Consider the following 22,343-nt stretch of genomic DNA (forward strand, 5'->3'; position numbering starts at 1 on the left):
AGACTGAAATAACCAGAAAGGACTGCAGTATTTTTTGTCATGTATTATTCATTAGGGTAAAATTGTATATGACTTGATTTGCTCTAATTACAAAAATACTGACTAAATTCCATCTCAATGCAAGCATAACTCATAGCTCCATACTTTAAAAACCTGATCTTGTATCTTGTGACAAAATAGCTTTGAAATCTTTAAACCCGTTTAGAATCTTTCTCTTTGAATAATTGGATTTTAGAAATATCTTTTAAATGCCTCTTTATCTCTAGGGAGAAATCTGAGTAAGATCTTATCCATGAAGCAAAATGCCAGATGATTAAAAAATTCTCATCTCAAATTCCAGACCTCTATTTTCTCTTCAGTTGTCAATCCCTTTTTAATTTGCTGCGAACAGTACTGTCAGTCTGTTTTGGAAGCTGTTCTAATTTAATATTTCATTATCTTTCTTCTTCAGCCTTTGAATGGCCTGTCACTTGTTATAGCCATCATAAAAAGCTAGCCAAGTAGACGTCTCATCTCCAGCTATCAATTTATAGAGATTCTGAATTGTGCACATGTCCTTTTTGATGTCTTCCATGTTCCCTTTTTAATATCTTTTTATAAACAATGAGACAATGGATTTTTATTTGTATTCTCCTAACAATTTTTTAAAAAACAGCAATAATTTGACCTTTAACAAATCCCTGAATATCCATGTTCAGTAACAGATTTTAAAAAATTAACAGAAAAAAATTTTCACAACTTCTGATAAAATATGAAAAATGAATAGAAATTAAGGAAGTTTAATAATCATATTATACAATATCTGAAGGCCCCCTTCCTTAGCAACAACACTGAGAAATATATTTCAGTTCCAAGAAGTTACAGAAAGATCTGCGATTTTTCTTTAGTGAGTTACGGAAGGCTGGTACCTAAGTGACTTACACATGTACATTAATATTATTAGATAAAAAACACTGATGCAATACCAAGAGTAACTTCGTTGTTGACAGAGATTCTTGAAAAACTTTTCTGGACTCACCAAACAATCTTCATGAGGTTCCTAGGAATAAAAGACTTTCCAGTGGCCCTTTCTTAAATATTTATCCAAATATGCAACAATATAGGAGAAATTTTGCAAAGAAAAATAGTAAAAAACATACTGTAAAACATTAAGAATGATGCAACATTTTATGTCCAAATTTTGGCTGATTGGGTAACATCTGCTAAGGCTGCCTTGCAGCATGAAGAATGCACTATTCTCTTATAGTACTGAGGAGACAAATCCAAAATGACACCCAAAGCCACAGAAAACAGTAGCAGAACATCTTCACATGATATAGAGATATGTGTCTGCTGGTTCAAAGGAACTACGGAGAGGATGCCCACATAAGAAATTTCTAAATAACCCATACAATCTCTCCCCAAGAGAAAAAGTTAGTTTAAATTATTTACCACATAACTACATCTACCTAGCCTTGCCAAAGTCAGCCAGCCAGATACCAACCATTCTCTGCCCTCCCTTCACCTTAGCACTTCCACCTGGTGGAGGCAAAATACATTCAGCTAGGAAGTACCCCATCCCTTCTGCCTCTTTTCCACTGTCAGCTTCCATTAGCCCTAACCTACGGTGCAGGGTGCTAGAGCAGTAGGGGTTAATAATAAATCAAATTTGGAACTAAGGCTGTGTTTTTGCTTTTTATATACTGTATTTATATCTAAAAGTAACTGAGACCATCTTATTATCTGTTACCAGGAAAGTCATCTTTATCTAGTCATTTACTGAAAAAGTTTGAGTCTAACAAAATAAAGTTAAATCTTTACAAGAAACTGCCTGGCACAGTTGGACAAGGTGACTCAAGGAGAAAACAAAATGAGTTGTAAATGTTATCAAAAGTATTGTGGCACTTGCCAATAATATAAAAATTTTTGGGTAGTGTTATTTGAATTAAATGAAATATATGCTTATAGTATGTTACTGTTACACAGCGATAGAAATATTATCTTGAAATAATAGAAATATTGTTATGAAAAATTATCAGTAAAATGAATTAAATTTTATTTCTAGCTTATAGTATGTTAATGTTACACAGTAATAGAAATATGAAAAATTATCAGTAAAATGACAAATTTTATTTATTTCTAGCATAATTTCTCTGCACTTTTAAAGGTTAATAAGTACTAGGAATCTCCAAAGAGGAAGCTATATAACATTTCCCAAATTTGTTTGGCCAGCAAATCATTACCCCGATTAAGAATCCTGTTATAATTTCATTACCTATAACAGAATTGAGAAAACATGGCATGGTTGAATGAACAGTGTCAATACATGATACAGAAGATGGATACAATCACCATGATAGATGTTTATATACAAGAACTGAGTCGATCTTGCAGTAGAAGCTATCACAAGGGCTAACTAATGTACCACTTTATTTTCAATAAGATCTAGGTTTTTTTTATAGATCTTAAATATAATTGTGGTTTAAAATATCCTTCAAATTTCAAATAAGAGACTAGAATGCTTCACAGATTCAACCAGGGGAGAGTATTATAATCACCTTGTAATGTACACAGGAGAATGTTTACTGCACAGACAAGAAAAAACTTGTCAGAGTGACTCTGGCACCATTTTGGACACAGGATACATGATCAAATGAATGGACCGTCAGTCAAGTTGTTACAATATTCTTTTGCCCTCTCTTAAAAAATAACAAAACAAAACCACACTTCAGTAACTATAAATTTTAGGCTCTATATCTGCACAGCCTATGGATCTATAAATTTAGGGAATTATAACTTAGGGAATGTTCCAAGAAAACAATCTAATTATTACTGCTATATATACCTAGAATTACAAATTAACTGTCTCTCCAATAAATAGGTAAGTCTATTCATCTACTGAGTTGGCAAGCATAAACTGATTTCCACAGCACAACTACTTCAAAGGGGAAGTACAGAAAATAAGATTCTAAATTAAAATGCCAAAAATAGTTTTGCAAATTCAAATTTAAACAGGCAAATATTTACACTCTGATGTATGTTTAGAAGTATGACATAACCAACTTAAATTTTCAGCTCATTATATATCAGTTCAGTTTAGTCACTCAGTCGTGTCTAACACTTTGCGACCCCATGGACTGCAGCATGCCAGGACTGCAGCATGCCAGGCTTCCCTGTCCATCACCAGCTCCCAGAGCTTACTCAAACTCATGTCCATCACATCGGTGATGCCATCCAACCATCTCATCCTCTGTCATCCTCTTCTTCTCCTGCCTTCAATCTTTCCCAGCATCAGGGTCTTTTCCAATGAGTTGGTTCTTCATATCAGTTGGCCAAAGTATTGGAGTTTCAGCTTCAGCATCAGTCCTTGCAATGAATATTCAGGACTGATTTCCTTTAGGATTGACTGGCTGGATCTCCTTGCAGTCCAAGGGACTCTCAAGAGACTTCTCCAATACTGTTATTTTTATATAATATATATATATATATATATATATATATATATATATATATATATATAAATATATATATATAAACGAGTTTAAGCCTATTCCAATTTTTCCCTGGAAACAAAACTGTGTCTTAGCCAGCTTGGGTTGCCATAATAAAATAACACAGACTAGGTATTTTCTCTGAGTTCTAGAGGCTGACGAGTCCAAGATCAGGGTGAGTGCCAATTTGGTTCCTGGTGAGAACTCTCTTTCAGGCCTGCAGACTGCTGCCTTTCCAGCTGTCTCCTCACATGGCCCTTCCTGTGCAGGAATGCCTCTTCTTATAAAACCACCAATCCTACCAGATTAGGGCCCCATCCTAATGACCTCGTTTATCCTTGACTGCCCCCTAAAGACCCTATCCAAATATAGTCAGTCACCTCTGAGGGTTAGGACTCCAACATGTGAATCCATGTGGGACAGAATTCAGTCCATAGCAATTTACAAGATCCATGAAACTGTTATTGCTAATTGGTCTGTTATTCTATAAGTCTGAATGAATGAAAGGGCTAGTATCTATCTTGTAAGATCAGAAGACTATATATTCTTTGGCATTTGGGTTTACTTTTGGTCAACATTTTCTTATCAGAAAATGAATACTATATTGCATTTATAAGATGAATGTATTATAGAAACATCATTAGAGAAAAACAATGAAATGAAGCGCAAACTTTCCCTTAGAAGTGGAATTTCCTCTCTTTGTCTCATACTTTTAAGCATGATCAAATTATCCTATCCTAAAATTGTATTAGTACCTCATGTCTTCTCATGTTTCTATTATTTCATTGCTATGCTCTTAATGAGGAGTGATGCTAGTTAATTAAGCTAAACCTTAAACACACACACACAGACACACACACACACATAAGATGATATTTTGTTAGAGAATAAATGGTACTTCTTAAAAGTGTCCTTTTTTTAGCCTTTACCAGATTTCTGCTTTCATGGCTTAGGATCATGGCTTTATGATTTAAATAGCATTTTTAAAGAAAAAAGAAAAGCTACTTTGTTAATATGATAACCATGATAATATGTTAAAGTCATTCACTTTTTTAGTCTTTATTTTTTTTATTTAAATTTATTTATTTTAATTAGAGGATAATTACTTTACAATATTGTATTGGTATTTTTTATTTTTTTATTTATTTATTTTTTGTTAGCCCTCATAGAAAAACTTTATTGGAAAGCAGGGAAAACTACCAAGATATGAATGAAGACAAAAAATAAAAAAAGTTCAGACATAAAGTGTACAACCTTGGTTTAAGTGGAAATGGAACCGTTTGGTGGTTTGTAGTTAGTGACCTATATTTTCACTTTGTGGCACTGCTGCTGCTACAGCTAAGCTGCTTCAGTCGTGTCTGACTCTGTGCGACCTCATAGACAGCAGCCCACCAGGCTCCTCTGTTCCTGGGATTCTCCAGGCAAGAATACTGGAATGGGTTGCTATTACCTTCTCCAAGGCATGCATGCTAAGTCGCTTCCGTTGTGTCTGATTCTGTGCGACACTATAAACAGCAGCCCACCAGGCTCCTCTGTCCACAGGATTCTCTAGGCAAGAATACTGGAGTGGGTTGCCATTTCCTTCTCCATGTATTGGTATTTTTTAGTCTTTGAACACACAACTCTATAGCATGGAATGATGTATCCCCCAGAATTTCAAAAACTTTGTTTTTGGTAATTATCTGCTGAAAAAAATTAGCACAAAACAATTCATATAATTGTATATTAAACCAAAATCATATTTGTAATAAATAAAAACAAGGACAACAAATACTCTAAAAACAAACCTGTATAGAAGTAGTGGGAATTTCTCAGCTCTCCTTAATCATCAGAGCAGTTTTTATCATTGGTAGGAGTATTTTGATAAGATTTTAATTAAAATGACTTCAATTAAAAATGAATGTAAATTTTTTCCATTTCCTGAATACTAAATTATATGAAATGTTCACTAAATCTACTGTGCCAACCATTTCATGATATATGTAAGTCAAATTATATTTTATACCTTAAAATTATATAGTTCTATATGCCAATTCTATTTCAAACTGAAAAAAAAAGGTAAATGCTTAATTTGCATCAATTGATACAGAATATAAAAGCATTATTAGACATCTAAAATACTCAATTATCGAGTCAGTTGTTTTGTTTCCAGGCATTATTCTTTCATTGCTACTTTGCTTGGAAATCTTTTCATTCAATTTTTCATTATTATTCATAAAGTAAAACTGGCTTACAATTTTTTATTTTTTTCTGCTACATCTTTTTTTTTATAATGAAGCAATGAGTTAATTAACTTTTCACATTTCTAGAAAAACATTCAAAACTTGTAAGTATTTATTTGAAAATTTTATAGAAATGACTCAACAGAAACTACTTTTTTTGGCCATAAACTTGAATGTTTCCAATTTATTTTATGATTACTGACATATTATTGAGTTGATCTGACTTTATTTTATAATAAATCATCCACTCTTCTTACAGATTATAGCACTTTACTGTAAAGTTGCCCCTAATGCCCTTTCATGGTTTTAATCTCCACTTTCTGGAGTTGTACTTCTTACTTTTCATATTTTCTCTCATTTTCCAACAGCCTTGACAATCTTTTTTTAAAGCTTGTGATTTTATTGCTAAAGTACACTTAAACACATTTTGCTACTTGAAATTTTAAATGTATATACTTACCAAAGTTCAATTAAGCACAGTCACTAAATTCAGGCTAATCAGGTAAAAGTGAAAACTTTACAATATATGTTGTGAAAGATCTAGCATGTGGGAAAATCAGGGTAATTTCTAAACATGTTTGTTACCATCCCTCAGACAAACTGCTGCTACAGTTCATAGTGCCCTAGCATTTTATTTTACATAGCAATGGAACCTAGTGTTGAAGAACAAACATATGACAATGCTGAAAAAAAAAGGCAGTAAACTATTCCAATATACTATCAATATTCTACATAATCTCTAAAACATTAATTAAAAGATAATAGTGTCATTGACAAATTGGAATTAGAAAGGAACTAATTCATTGAAGGTATAATCTAATTTGGTACTAACCTGTAATATCAAGAAAATTTATCAATAGTTTTGTCCTTTTAATATAAGTTCTTGTTTTATCTTAAGGTGATAATGAGAAATACAGAGATTTATCTATATCTCATGATAAAAATTATTAAATATATAAAAATACTTTCTGATAAGGTAAAAGGTCAGGTTTAAACTTTGCAGGGTTTCAGTATATTTGCTTAGTAGGCAATAGGTCAGGTATAAATTTTGTAGTGTTTCAGTATATTTGCTTAGTAATTATATATTTGCTACTAGTATATTTAATGAACACATACAGAGACATACAGTATCTGTATCAGTGTAATTTTACATATTTTCCTTTACACTAGTTTGTATTTCATAAAATCATCATATACTTATTTTAGTAAGAAAAATAAGCATTTTAATGTTATATTTGCCTCAAAAGCAATTGTAAAAGTCATAAGATGTTTAACAGGAACACATATGTTATTCCAATCAAGATTCTGGAAGTGGAACAACCCTATTAACATTTTACTTCAAAGAAATAGATTATGCATTCATTCAAGATTATTTGTTTTTACAGAAACAACAGCTAAAACACTACCATGCACATACCTATACATCAACAGTTACGAAGTTCAAAACTTGCCGGTACTCAGATGTGAATCCCAAACCAGAAGCCTATCACAGGAAATACACCAGGCAAGCCTGAACAAAGCTCAGCAGTTTGCACCAATGAAAGGATATGTAAGGATTTATGTAAACAGGTAAAATGAAATATGTCTATATATTTTCCCTCTGTTTTCCTGTAGGATTACTATCCTGTTTCTAACTTATAACACTGAATGATGAAGAGGAAACTAACTTGCATGGAATTTATTTATCTCAAAAAGAAAATTTTAAAGTTGTGAAGAAAGACACAGAAAAAAGGTCTTTTGATGTTCTACTGAACTTGAATTAATTCACTACTCTTTAAAGATCTCAAGAAATTTATCTTAGTTTACTAGTTCTCAACTAAAAGTGCTTTTATAATGTTTATTTATGAGGATAAAATTTGTTTGCCACACTATTTTGAGATAATTAAGTTAATTGAATAGAATGTCTCCATCACATAAAATAAGAAGGAAAAATGTATATCTCAAAAGTATATTAGATTTACACAATTTTTTAAATTAATTTATTTTTAATTGAAGGATAATTGCTTTACAGAATTTTGTTCTTTTCTGTCAAACCTCAACATGAATCAGCCATAGGTATACGTATATCCCCTCCCTTTTGAACCTCCCTCCCAATCCCACCCCTCTAGGTTGATACACAACCCCTGTTTGAGTTTCCTGAGCCTTACAGCAAATTCCTGCTGGCTATCTATTTTACATATGGCAGTGTAAATGTCCATATTACTCTTTCCATACATCTCATCCTCTCTTCCCCTCTCCCCAAGTCTGTAAGTCTATTCTTTACGTCCGTTTCTCCTTTGCTGCCCTGTAAATAAAAATCCACATATTTTAATAGGTATACTTTTTTGAGCTGCAACCTTGGTCCAAGGTCCCATCATTCCTCCTCAATTCTTGCCTTTTATGTCTGTTCTCAATCAAGTATTCAGCATCTACCTTTTTATGAAAGTGTAATTCCTCATCCAAAAAACACCTCAGAGTTCCCTCTCTGTTATGGACTTAATCTCTATGTTTTCTCAAAACCTGTATGTTGAACACCCAATCTGCAATGCAACAGTATTAGTAAGTGGGGCCTCTGGGAGGTAATTAGGCATAGATGAGGTTATGAGGGTAGAGCATTTGTAGTTGAATTAGTGTCTCACCTTCATAATCAGATTGCTGTCATATAAAAAGAGGAAAAAATATCAGATCTCACTCACTCTGCATGTGCACAAAGAAGTAGTCATGTGAGCACACGGCAAGATGGGGGCCATCTACAAAACAGGAAGCTCTCTGTACCTCATCAGAAATCAAACCTGTCAGCAACTTAATCTTGGACTTCCAGTGCCCAAAACTATAAAAATAAATATCTATTATATAAGCCACTCTGTCTACAGCATTTTGTTAGAGCAGTCAAAACAGACTAAAATAATCTCAAAATGAAAATCAAAGTATTTTGCAATTATCCACAAGGCTGTATACAATGAGGCCTCTGCTGCTACACCTGCTCCTTCCCACCTGCTACCTCAGCTATGCCCACCCTGGTCTTTAGGCTCTTTATGAACCTAGCAGGCTCAAGATCTTGGTGCTTTCTCTTCCCTCTGCCCGCAACAACATCTAGAGAATTTCAACTCTCATGCTCACCAACTACAGGCTATGTTATCTTATCCACAAAGCCTTCCCTATCTCCATGTTTTAAATATCAACTCCCCAACTCCTAACCCAGGAACTGCCTATGCTATGCTGTGCTTAGTTGCTCAGTCATGTCCAGGTCTTCTCACCACCACGGACTGTAGCCCACCAGGCTTCTCTGTCCATGGGGATTCTCTAGGCAAGAATACTGGAGTGGGTTGCCATGCCCTCCTCCAGGGGATCTCCCCAACCCAGGGATCAAATCCAGGTCTCTCACATTGCAGGCAGATTCTTAACTGTCTGGGTCACCAGGGAAGCCCAAGAATACTGGAGTGGGTAGCCTATCCCTTCTCTGGGAGAACTTTCTGACTCAGGAATCGAAACGGGGTCTCCTATATTACAGGCGGATTCTTAATCAGTTGAGCTACCAGGGAATAGGGAAGCCCAGGAACTGCATATAACCCTCCCTTATTTTATTTTTATCTCAAGCTTTTATTATGTTACAATATATTTCATTATTTAACTGTTTGTTTATTTTATGCCCTATCTCCATCACAATGTAAACTCCCTCAGTACAGGATTTTTTAAATCTGTTTGTTCAGTGCTATATTTCCATTATAAACAGATTTTTAAAACAGCAAAAGTAAACTATAAGCATTCTCTAATTAAATAGTGCACATATCCTGAAATAGATTAGTTGCTTATGAAAGACTATCACAATCAGCAAAAGCCTAGCAGCTTTCTCCTCTGTAATTTTTACACTAACATCATTTTACATACAGTAGTTATATTTTCTATGACAAAACAAATGAACATTAAGAGAGGCAAGATAGGAGTAGGGGGTTAAGAGATACAAACTAATATTTATAAAATAAATAAGCTACAGGATATATTGCACAGCATAGGGAATATAGGCAATATTTTATTATAACAATAAACAGAGTATAACCTTTAAAAAATTGTGAACCACTATGCTGTACATGTGAAATTTATATATAATACTGTACACAGACTATACCTCAATGTAAGAAAAGATAAATGAGAACCCAGTATTAGTGATTATAGATAATTTAATTTATAAAGAGTATATTTGTTAAAGTATATGAGACCTCCAAGGATATTAATATAACTCCAGAAAATTCTGTCTTCCTCGATCAAAATCATTGTATCTCTGTGACAGAAGTATGTTCATTTTTAAATTTCTAAAATAGAAATTATAAATCGCCTGCTACTGCTGCTGCTGCTAAGTCGCTTCAGTCGTGTCCGACTCTGTGCGACCCCATAGATGGCAGCTCACCAGGCTTCCCCGTCCCTGGGATTCTCCAGGCAAGAACAGTGGAGTGGGTTGCCATTTCCTTCTCCAATGCAGGAAAGTGAAAAGTGAAAGTGAAGTTGCTCAGTTGTGTCCGACCCTCAGCGACCCCATGGACTGCAGCCTACCAGGCTCCTCCATGGGATCTTCCAGGCAGGAGTACTGGAGTGGGGTGCCACTGCCTTCTAGTTTACCTCAAAAGGTAGTATAAGGACAAAAGTATCTAGTACCTGAAAGTTACATAAGTTGGAGTTCCCTACTGATTTCTCGTAGTAATGTATAATTTTTACAACTATAATAATTCTGCAAATAAATATTAACATAAATTTCTAATGACAAATGACCAAAATATTCTATAAAAGCATTCCTTATATTTGAATCAAAAATAATTAACACATTAATAAAGCTCTGTGATTAAAACAAATTGTCAGAATATTCAGCCCTTTCTATCGAGTTTACTATTTTTATACTGAAACAGATAAGTGATTAAAAAATTAAGTGTAGTTTGGGTGCCCTCTAAAATTAAAGTATTAACCAGTAAAATCCTCAAAACTAAAAGCTTTCAGACAATATTTTAATTAAATACACTGTTTGAAAACTTCAAATATATCATGGAGCAAAAGCAATCATATTGAATTCAAGGGAATTTCAAAAGTAATCACCTTTGGAAAATTAGAACACAAGATATCTTATGAGAATTCAGAGACACAAACTGTCTTTGAATGCAAGAAGAGGCTGTTCCCTTCAGTTAAGCCTTCAATTAAAGTATGCTTTTCCATTTATTAAATTCAGAATCTAGAATGATTCTGTGCATCTGATATGTTTTGATGAACTGCATGAAAAATGCCAGTAATTATTAAATTTTCAAGATCTTATTGACATTTCTGATTTTACTCCTATGTCATTTACTCACATAGCTCATAACACCGGATATGAATTTTAAAGCAGTGCAGGCCAGGCAAGGTCAGAGTCTTACTGATGCGATTTCATCAAAAAAGGAGAAGCCAATATTTCTTCAAGATAAATAGGACTAAATACACAATCCAAAGACATAGCTTCATTTTCTTTTTTTAAATTATGTCATATACCAAAATTTCTTACAATTTCTGAAAACATCTATTTCAATATTCTATCTTCCTGATTTTCAAAGTAATCAAAGTAATACTTTTTAGCCTCTGAGACTATTAAAATCATCCTTTGTAAATATCCACCAACAGTTTATTCTAAATTAGAAACAGAAACATTTACAAAAAGTCAAAACTCTTCTATAGGATTTTAAAAGAAGATATGTATATTATGTGACATCAATATGAAGAAAGGATACTTGGATTTACTTTATGTGTCAATTTTATGTTTGTTCCAGCATAAAATAGATGAAGACATTAATGAATGTGACTTCATGAAAAACAAAAGAGCAAAAGAAATAAGAAAATGAAGATTCTCATGCAAAATCAGTATGTTACTAACTCCTGTGGAGTTAGATCTTGGCTCACAAGTAATATGAGTCAAAATTAAGTCAAATGAAAACATTAGAAATTTTATCTATTACTGTACTGTAAAGTATAAAGTTTAGAATTAGAATTTATATGAAACTTGACTCCATTTTTTACCAGTGATGTGGACTTTCATTAAAAACTCAGCTTGAGTTTCCCCTTCAAAAATTTTTAACAAAGTTACAGTAATAAAATGAGACACTATAATTTACTGGTGTATAATTTACTAGACTGGTAAATTAGGTTCTAATGATTTTAGGTTCTAATTACCTAGCGAAAAATGCATTTTTCACTTATTTATTCAATATCACTTCATTGAAAAGTTAATCAAAGTTATTTTGCTTTTCTATTCCCTGGATAACCTACTCCTAAAGAGATACCTTTCTCCTCTCTATTTTCAGCCTTTTAATAGTTTAACAACAACAAATCTCTCTACTATGAGCAAGGCAAGCAGAACAGGTTGGTGGGGAAGCAAGTTGAAAAGCAATATGAAAAATCCCATTGGGATTATTTCATTAGTTTGTGTTTGCATTTAAATACATATTTTATAAGACTATGCCCCAAACTTAGTCATGATTAGCTTCGGGAGTTGTTATTGTTTGAGACCTTTATTTTCTATTTTAAACATGCATGCAATATTAAAATTTCTTCTACTGTGGTAACACAGCTTTTAGAAAAAGAAATTTTTTTTTTAAATGTGTGAGGTTGCTGTAGCCCAGAGTAGGCTGCTCCAAAATATACCTCAGTAGCATATTGATTATTCTGAATTAAGAGTTATGTGAGAAACAGCCAATGGAAAATAAAGTATAAAAAAATACAACCATTTCTCTCTTACCCTCTAAAAGTAGGAAATACATCTTCCACATGAAGGTATGCACTCCTATCAGCAGAGGTAAGGAATTCAAAGCTAAGCGAGCTGTACAAACATATGTTGTTACTTCGTTAGTCAGCTACCCCAAGCACAAGCTGCCTTGTCTTATCTCTTCACATATTGTTTGTTTGTCTAAAAGTGATATGTAATTGGCCTGCTTTGGACACTGTGAGGGTACCATTTTTATGATTTGGTCTGCTCTGATCTGTCGTGTCTGACTCTGCAGCCCCATGGACTATATCCTGCCAGGCTCCTCTGCCCCTGGGATTCTCCAGCAAGAATACTGGAGCAGCTTCCCATTTCCCACTCCAGGTGATCTTCCCAACTCAGGCATCAAACTCGTGTCCCTGTGTCTCCTGCATTGGCAGGCAGATTCTTTACCACTAGCACCACTCATACGTGCAAACTGATTTTAAATTAATCTATTAATCTGTCTTCTGTCAATTTTAGACCAGCCAAAAAAAAACTCAAGAAGAACTGGGGAAGAGGGGGTTCTCTCTCTCCCTGGACAAAGTTCTGTTACCCTTCCTCGAGAATTTAATGGAAAGTTTGAGAATATCTGGATAATCACTATTGGCAACAAAACAGAAACATGATCATGAAAGTCTGCTAACAAATTAAAAACACTCAAGCTGGCCTCATGTTTGCTCAACATACTAATATAGACCAGACAACAGTGACATGATGACCACAGAGTGTCAACATAAAAATGCTTTGACTCAGAAATTTTATATCCAACCAGTTTGTTCTTCTAAAGTGAATTCGAAAGAAAAATATAATTTTAGAGTAATAAGATAATTACTCTAAAATTATTTTTCTTGCTGACATACCCAAAAATCAACAGGTGATAACAATTTCTAATAGAAATAAAGTGGATGAAACATGATTTTTTAAAAAATGAGAAACACAACCATACAGCTCAGTATTATCTGATAATTGTTGTCATAAGTTATAAAATTTAATTGCAAACATCAAAAATATTCTCAAAAAAAGAATGCAGCAAAGTAAAAACAAAAAAATATAAAAATCAAACCTGGATCCTAGTAATTTCTAAAAGGACTTAGAATCAATATGGCTAAGTTGTAAAGAAATGAAATTATGTAACTACTTACATATACCATATTGTTCCTATCATACAGCAAAATCATATGTTTAATATTTTTAAAGAAATGACATGATGAAAACATGTACTTTTTAAAATATTAAAAAGGTGAAACAAAACAAATGAATAAAATAAAACAGAAGATGAGATTTATATTATGAGATTAGTCAGGCATGCACTTAAAAATTCCCTTTTAAGCAACAATCTCAGAGTGAATCCAAAAAACAAAAGCTAATTTCTTGTATTCGTCCTGTACTTAATTCTTTCGTCTAAACAAACTTTAGTCTTCCCTGTAGCTCCAACAGGAAAGAATCTGCCTGCAATGCAGGAGACCCGGGTTTGATCCCCAGTTCGGGAAAATCCTCTGGAGACGAGAATGGCAATGCGCTCCAGTATTCTTGCCTGGAGAATCCCAAGGACAGAGGAGCCTGGTGGGCTACAGTCTGTGGGATCGCAAAGAGTTGGACACAACTGATTGACTAACACTACTACTAAATAAACTTCATTTGTAATTAGTCATAACAGCAAACATTTATATAATGTTTACTTTGAGTTTGGCACTATTGTGGAAACTCAAGTACATTAACTTACTTTATTCTCAAATGAACTTTTGGGCAATTTTATCCCCACTTTACAGGTGCAAAAAATGCTTGCCCAGAAAGTTAATATATTTGCCCAATGAAATACTGTTAAAATTTAGGTTTGAAATTTAACTTAACCTAGGCTGTCTGCATCCAGAATCCAGGCGATTATGTATACACTCTGGACACTCAATACATTTTACAGTGTCTTTAATTAAGGGGCCTATTAGAAACACACTTTTAAAAATCTCAAGTGGTTCTTTCTCCTTACCATTTACTTATGTGAAAGGCAGGGTACAAGCAGGAAGGGTAGGAACCGGTTAGAAAAGGATAACATGTAAAACCAGAGTTGTGATTGGGCAAAGACTCTGCTTTCTGGGTCACAGCTCATCTTCCTATACGATTATGTTGCCCTTAGGAGAATTCCTAGTTAGAACTGTCAGGCTCTGCCCTTATTAGCACATAGGCTGTCCAAGGAATATCACTGCCATAAGATTCCTCCCCTGTATCTTCCTAAAAACGTACTCCCCTCCCTTCCTTGCAGTGAAGCCTTCTCACTCAATTTGAAGTTTTTCTTTTTCTTTAGGGTATCATTTATTCCTTTACCCAACCCTCTTCTACCTTGAGTTCACAGTAAACTAGGAGGGCGGTATCTTTACATCATAGGGTAAGGCAGATCAGAGAGCGAGAGACAGGTAAAACACAGTAAGTTGTGGTAAGAACTGGAGGGTCTACAATGCACATTGCTCTTTCTTTACCAGTTTGGTGTCCTTGTAAAAATATTTGTGTGCACTAATACTACATAGTTTTAATTTTTTATAAATGCATGTATTACTTGGAAGTTATTGATACCAACTGGAAAGGCAGAATTATTTGTTAAAAGAGGAAGACACCTCCGTGGCTACAGGCTCTCCTGCAATTATTCACATAGTGAGGCCTGATGACAATATACTGCTCATGGAAATTAGGTTTCTTCTTTTGCATAAATCAGAGTTTACCATAGACTCTTAAGTAACATGTAAATGAGAGCATCAAGTTTGCTCCCTTTTTTTTTCCAAAAATAAGATACATAAGCTAGATTAAAAACATGGTATTCCAAGAGTTGTTCACATCCTTTTACTTACAGCCCTCATAGATGTCAGTGGGAATATGAACGGCTGCGTGCTGATAGGATATTTGTCGCCCAAAATTAGCATCATCGATAAAAACAGGTTTTATCCTCTGGCTGCCTGGTTCACTATCATTCTTTTCTGGCTATAAAGAAAAGACAGACAATAAAGAGAATATTATAATGTATCCTAACACAGATAGTTTCACATTCACTTCTTCATTTGCCAAATGCATATTCTTGTAAGAATATTTTAAAATATTCCCACGATAATATCAGACACCACAAATTTCCATTCAGCCACTAACAGTCACATTGTATCTTCATGATAGGATTCACATTATAACCTAACTTCTCTCCTAATTTCCTCAACATTGGAGTCACCCAGGAACATCCTGAGAGGACCAGAGCTTTCCCATGCACAGCACTTATTAAAGTGTACACTTAAAGAATAGAATACAACCAAATTAAAAGTTTCCCCTTGAAATAAATTCACCACTTATGCTACAACTTTATATAATTTCTTGGTTTGACAACTAATCTTACACATGAACACAAAAAATAATAGCAATGAAGGATTATTTTGTCCTATTCCCTTGATTTTTGCATGTTTTCCATGTGTACCAATTTTTGCTTTAAAAAAGGAAAGTACAAATGCTCAGAAAGAAGAGATCTATTGTAACTCTAAGTACAATTGAATCCTAACTTCAACCAAGTTGTCTCCTGAGGTAGAAGCAAAGATTCAATCAATATTGATTCAAGAAAATCCCACAGAGTTTAAGGTTGAAGATTAATTTTCTGCCTATTTGAACTATGTTTCTGATTATTAAATTACCCTGGCAAGGTAATTCAGTTTCTCCTCTGGCAAGTAACTAACAATCTCACTCATTTATCCAAAATTCGTATCTGTAAATGTATTCCACTTTCCTAAGGAAATTTCCACAAAACAAAACTGAAAAAAGAACCACAACATTTGACTATTTTACAGCACACTGCAGTAATACAACTGATAAACAAGAGAAAGAACTTAAGTGGACAGTCTCATAAGGGTGGCAGGATGTGGCAAAAACAAACTTTACAAAGAAGCAATAGTGTCCAGCTTTCTAGATGGCTCTGAGAATTTGGACAACCAGATAACCCATTAGTATCCCAAGAACACACACACACACATATACACACTTCCTTGTTTCCCTAGGGAAGTTGCAACATGGGAAAGATTATTTAGACACAAATATTAGCAAAAGGGCTTTAAAAAAATCAATGATTTCTAAAGCTGCAAGTCCAACTCATTATTATGTAATGAAATCAATTTAACAGGTCATGACCAAATTATTTTTCAAACGAAACAATGTTGAAGAAGACATGAAAATATACTCTCTATAATAAGGAGAAGGACTATATTTGGCAACTGTGGTTTAGTTAGATATGACTCTCTGTGTATGTGTGCACATCTGGGTATATGTCATTCGGACTGTAAAATTTGTCATCGATAAGCAGAATTAAAGAAGGATCATTATCTTTAATCCATGTGAAAGCAACAAAGATATAATTGCCCCTCTAGTAACAAACTGAATATACAAAATAATGAAACAGCAGTGCTGAAAGTCTAAAATTTGACAAAAAGCCTACATGCCGAAATTACTAACTCATATTATTTTCTAAAGCAAAGGTTAGGTGTGTGCAGTGTTAAGGATAAGAAAAAGAAAGAATGATAAGGCAAAGAAGCACCACAGAACAAAACACTTAACCTAACACATCTACCATGATTCCAACTGTTAATAAAGGAAAGAATAAAAATAATAACTGGGACTTGGTCCTGGATTCAGTCATGAATTTTCTTATAATTTAAAATTCATCCTCTATTCTATGATTATCTATGGGCACAATTGACTTGAATAAGAGGAGGGAAAATTAAAATAAACTACTTCCATTAATAATATGAATGTAAAGCAGGTCTCACCAAATAAATGATGTCATTATGCTTCTCCACTGCAAACATTTTAAATTAGTAAAAAGCCTCAATATTTATTTTAAAACAGAGGCTTCTAACAGTTTAGTCCTTGAAGAAGCAGTATCACCAACCACTGAAGCATTTTAGAATGCAAGTCAGAGGTTCCACCCTAGGCCCAGTCAATCAGAAATGTCAGGAAAATGTCAGTCGCTCAATCGTGCCTGACTCTTTGCGACCCCATGGACTGCAGCCCACAAGGCTCCTCTGTCCATGAGATTTTCCAGGCAAGGATACTGGAGTGGGTTGCCATTTCCTTCTCCAGGGAATCTTCCCAACCCAGGGATCGAGCCCAGGTCTCCTGCATTGCAGGCAGATTCCTTACTGACTGAGCTACAAGGGAAGCCCCAATGTCAGGAAGGGGACCAGCAATTCAGTAATTCAACAAACCCTCCAGGTGATCGTGATACACATTAAAACTGCAAGTTCACTCCTTTAAAATATCAATAGTTTAAATTAGACACACAATTTTTTTCATTAAAAAATTAGAATTGACTAGTAATAAGCATATTAACGGATGTCTCAATTTTTCTACCCTCCACAGGGCAGAAACACTGTTTTATTATTACTGAATAACAGATGCATGCACATAGCAATATGGCCAGTAATATTTGTCAAAGGATATTTGAAAAGAAAACAGTCCCTGCAGATTCTATCAGGGTTGGCTGCAACTTAAAATAAGTTGAGGTAGTAATACTCTTCTGCTCTTCCATTAAGGAAATAACAAAGCACATTGGCACATCAAAACTCTGAGATAAGCTCCACTAAAGAAAATAATATTTACCCTCAGTGTTCTCAAGCTCATGTGATGCTGATTGTTTGTTTTTTTCATATAAAACCTATTACAAACCACATACTTATAGAAAACCATGAAAAGGCTTGGTACTCTTGCCTGGAAAATCCCATGGACGGAGGGGCCTGGTAGGCTGCAGTCCATGGGGTTGCGAAGAGTGGGACACGATTGAGCGACTTCACTTTCACTTTTCACTTTCATGCATTGGAGAAGGAAATGGCAACCCACTCCACTGTTCTTGCCTGGAGAATCCCAGGGACGGGGGAGCCTGGTGAGCTGCTGTCTATGGGGTCGCACAGAGTCAGACATGACTGAAGCGACTTAGCAGCAGCAGCAGCAGTGAAAGGGTTAAATGAATGGGTTCTTGTGTACCAAAACAAGTTTTTCAAAAACCAAAGACTATAGACTTATATAAAATTCTACAATGTCTATATGTGTATATTTTAAAACTTCCACCTCCAAATACATCCTTTTCTTTTTTACAACTACTTAGTAGATATTATTTACAATAGGGCCTTGCCACTTTCTCAATATAGATATTTTTGATTCTTGAAATTTTTTGTCACTGTTATCAAATAAAATTTTGGATACATAATGTGCCTCCAAGCATATTATCACCTAATGAAAATAATAATCATAGATGTATGATATTTACAGTAGACTTTCATAGAGACACCAAGACTAAAAGGCTGCTCTATGCTGACATGTTGTTATCAGCTCTATGGATTAAAGATAAGACTGGCTCTGTAACCACTATTCACCACTGGAATCTAAGCATTAAGGCTGGTTACCAGTTCTGACTGATATACAGGAAAGCCTCCCTTTCAGTAAATCACCTGCATCAATAAGCAGTGGGGATTCATCAGGGCAGCTGCAGCTGCCCATGCCCAGTTAATGAATAATGAATAGAGAGAAAAAGATGCTGAGCCTTCAGCCAGTTATAATTTTTCTGGTCAGGGTGTTAGGTCACGCTGAACTGTAAACAATGAATTCAGTTATGATGCAATATGAACACCGTCCAGTCTCCTGAGTTAATTGGTTTAAGCTGCTGTTTTTCTCCTTGAGGACGCTATGAGTCAAAGATGCACTGAGTAAATGAATAGAACTGAACTGGAAATATGAACTGGATGACACTGAATATATGACACTAAAATGATACTAAGGATTTTGATATAATATTTGTACATATGCTCTATTGAATCCCAACAACAAGAAAACAAAACAAAAAAAATTATAAAGAAATGAATAGCATATTATCCCCAGAAAAAAAAAGATGAGTTCAGCTAATCATGTCTGATGAACAAATAAAAGTTTTCTTCTAAATTCAGAAGATTTCTCCAGGTCGTCAAGTAGTTAAAATTTTTAACTCCTTAGATTTACTCTATGGAAAAAGTATAAAATGGATTCCTCAGAGGCAATTTACTCAATATATTAAGAAAAGAATGTTTCACAGTTAATATAAAAGATACAATAACATTAGTGGTCAGAAGAAACTTGAATGAATAATTCTATTTCTTAAAATTAGATGCACTGTTAAGTCTCCATGTGTTCTTCTACTACAATTATGATAAATAAAATAAAAAGAAGAAACAGTCTGGAATAACCTGACTTTGGTGGCAGGGAAAACAGTAAACAACTGAAACTGTACAATAACACAGGGGAAAAGTTTAAAAACACATAGGGGATATTAAAGCAAAAAATACATACCTTTTATAAATATGATGAAATGATTCAAAGAAAATACAAATATGAAACATAACATTGAACTCAACTGTCAAAAAGGGATAGTGATCACTGTAGTAACTTGCATATTAAAATTTAAAAGCAAAAATAGGCATTTTCAAATAAAATATAAAGAGGATGAGATGGCTGGATGGCATCACTGACTCGATGGACGTGAGTCTGGGTGAACTCCGGGAGTTGGTGATGGACAGGGAGGCCTGGTGTGCTGCGATTCATGGGGTCGCAAAGAGTCAGACATGACTGTGCGACTGATCTGATCTGATACTGAGGTTGCTGATGAAAATTACAATGATAACGTTTTGTGCTTAGTCGCTCAGTCATGTCCGACTCTTTATGACCCCAGGACTGTAGCCCATTAGGCTCCTCTGTCCAAGGGAATTCTCCTGGCAAGAATACTGGAGTGGGTTGCCAAGCCCTCCTCCAGGGGATCTTCCCAATCTAAGGATCAAGCCCAGGTCTCCCACAATGCAGGTGGATTCTTTACCATCTGAGCCGCTAGGGAAGCCGATAACATTAAGTAGGAATACAGGATCTGAGGATATTCTCAAAATGAAACTGATGAATTTTTATTGATAGTTTGCACGCTGGATGAATGCTCGTGACTCACCCATCCAGGACCTAGCCCACAGTGAGCATGAAAGCCATCATAACCATGGTACAGGAAAGTGTTATGAAAAGAGCTGGAAGCTGATGTAAACTCCGTGAGCAGTATAAATTTGCAAATTATTAGCATTACAAAGGAATGTAATACTCTAAAACATATACATATCTATTCTATATATAAATATGTAACCTAAATTTTAGGGAGTGACAGAGAGCGTATTTTCTCTACTAAGGGACTGTGAAATGGTTTCTTACATATGAAAAGCACTGTGTGATTTCAAATAGTCTGAAAGTTCAATATAGCACTCCCATTGGAAAGCACATAGTGGTATATATGCATTGCATTATGAAAGATTTAAATGAGGCCCACCTATTTCTTAAAAAATTAAAAGCAAATTTTTATATTGTGAAGATTATGACAGACAAACATACTTAAAAAAAAAAAATACTTTCAGGGCAAAATAAGTTTAAAAAAAATTGGTAGGGTAGACCAGATGTTATCCTTGACATCTGAGGCCAAGACTAACACCTTACAACTAATGTACACAGAGCCCAGACTCCAGGAAACCAAAACCCTACCATATTTATAAAGAAATGAAAACCTCTCAATGGCTCACAGACTCCAAACGACCTACTTCTGGCCTGACTCTTTATCCACGTCCCCTGCCCTGTCCTCCTTGATCATCGTGTTCTTGCTGCCCTGGCCTGTTTTCCTGTTCCTCACACACTTCATGCTCCTCCTGGTTTAAGGTCCTTGTGCTTGTTGTTCCCATTGCCTGGTATGCTGTTTCCTGGTCTTTTTTAATAGTATCAGATTATTCTTCGGATCTCAGCTGAAAAATACTCTCTTGGAGATTTTCCCATCTAAATTACTGCCCATAGAATCATGGAAATATTACATCACATTTATCACCTTAAGAGCAATGCAGATGTGACTGACTTTATGGAATTTCACATTAAGTTTTGTCAAAGATTCATTAATGCAAAATTTAAATCATATCCTAAGATATAACCTCAGGCTATGTCTTAACATGGACAGAATTTGGATAGATGGATAGATGGCAGGACAACCCTTTCAAGATAAAGAGAATAAATTAACAGCTGTGTATAAAATGTCAAAAAAAGGATAAAGAGTGGTTACATAACTGCTTTGGTGCAGTTGCCTCTATTTCCATTCTGTCCTACATAGATTGTACCAAATTTGACTTTAGAAGCAATAATTTTACCACATTTTATTTTCAGATATCTTTTAAAAATCAAATTTGCAACAAAGCTCATTCAATGATCAGAATTCTCTGAATTAAAATCAGAAATTTGTCATCAACAAATTAATATTCGAAATGGTGTTTAAGGACTCATGGATGTGTAAGAATGTTCAGTTCAGTTTGGTTCAGTCGCTCAGTCATGTCCAACTCTTTCCGACCTCATGGACTTCAGCACGCCAGGCTTCCCTGTCCATCACCAACTCCCAGAGCTTACTCAAACTCAAGTCCTTTGATTCAATGATGCCATCCAACCATCTCACCCTCTGTCATCCCCTTCTCTTCCTGCCTTCAATCTTTTCCAGCATCAGGGTCTTTTCAAATGAGTCAGCTCTCCGCATCAGGTGGCCAAAGTATTGGAGTTTCAGCTTCAGCATCAGTCCTTCCAATGAATATTCAGGACTGATCTCCTTTAGGATGGACTGGTTGGATCTCCTTGCAGTCCAAGGGACTCTCAAGAGTCTTCTCCAACACCACAGCTCAAAAGCATCAATTCTTTGACGCTTAGCTTTGTTTATAGTCCAACTCTCACATCCATACATGACTACTGGAGAAACCATAGCTTTGACTGGATGGTGGACTTTTATTGGCAGTGTGTCTGCTTTTTAATATGCTGTCTAGGTTGGTCACAGATTTTCTTCCAAGGAGCAAGCACCTCTTAAGAATGTTACCAGCCATTTTATCTGTC

General features: G+C 34.9%; 1 protein-coding gene across 15 annotated transcripts in view; it reads right to left on the reverse strand.

Annotated features, from left to right (window-relative positions):
• Nucleotides 1-22,343, reverse strand: part of CACNA2D1 (calcium voltage-gated channel auxiliary subunit alpha2delta 1) — a 520,495-nt gene that overhangs the window by 172,574 nt on the left and 325,578 nt on the right. For all 15 annotated transcript variants that reach the window (XM_027539817.1, XM_027539824.1, XM_027539819.1 and 12 more), the window contains exon 6: nt 15,263-15,392. In XM_027539817.1, coding sequence (XP_027395618.1) covers nt 15,263-15,392 — 130 coding nt within the window. The remainder of the gene's footprint in view (nt 1-15,262; nt 15,393-22,343) is intronic.

Source organism: Bos indicus x Bos taurus, chromosome 4 (genome assembly GCF_003369695.1).
Source record: "Bos indicus x Bos taurus breed Angus x Brahman F1 hybrid chromosome 4, Bos_hybrid_MaternalHap_v2.0, whole genome shotgun sequence".
Taxonomy (NCBI): Eukaryota; Metazoa; Chordata; class Mammalia; order Artiodactyla; family Bovidae; genus Bos; species Bos indicus x Bos taurus.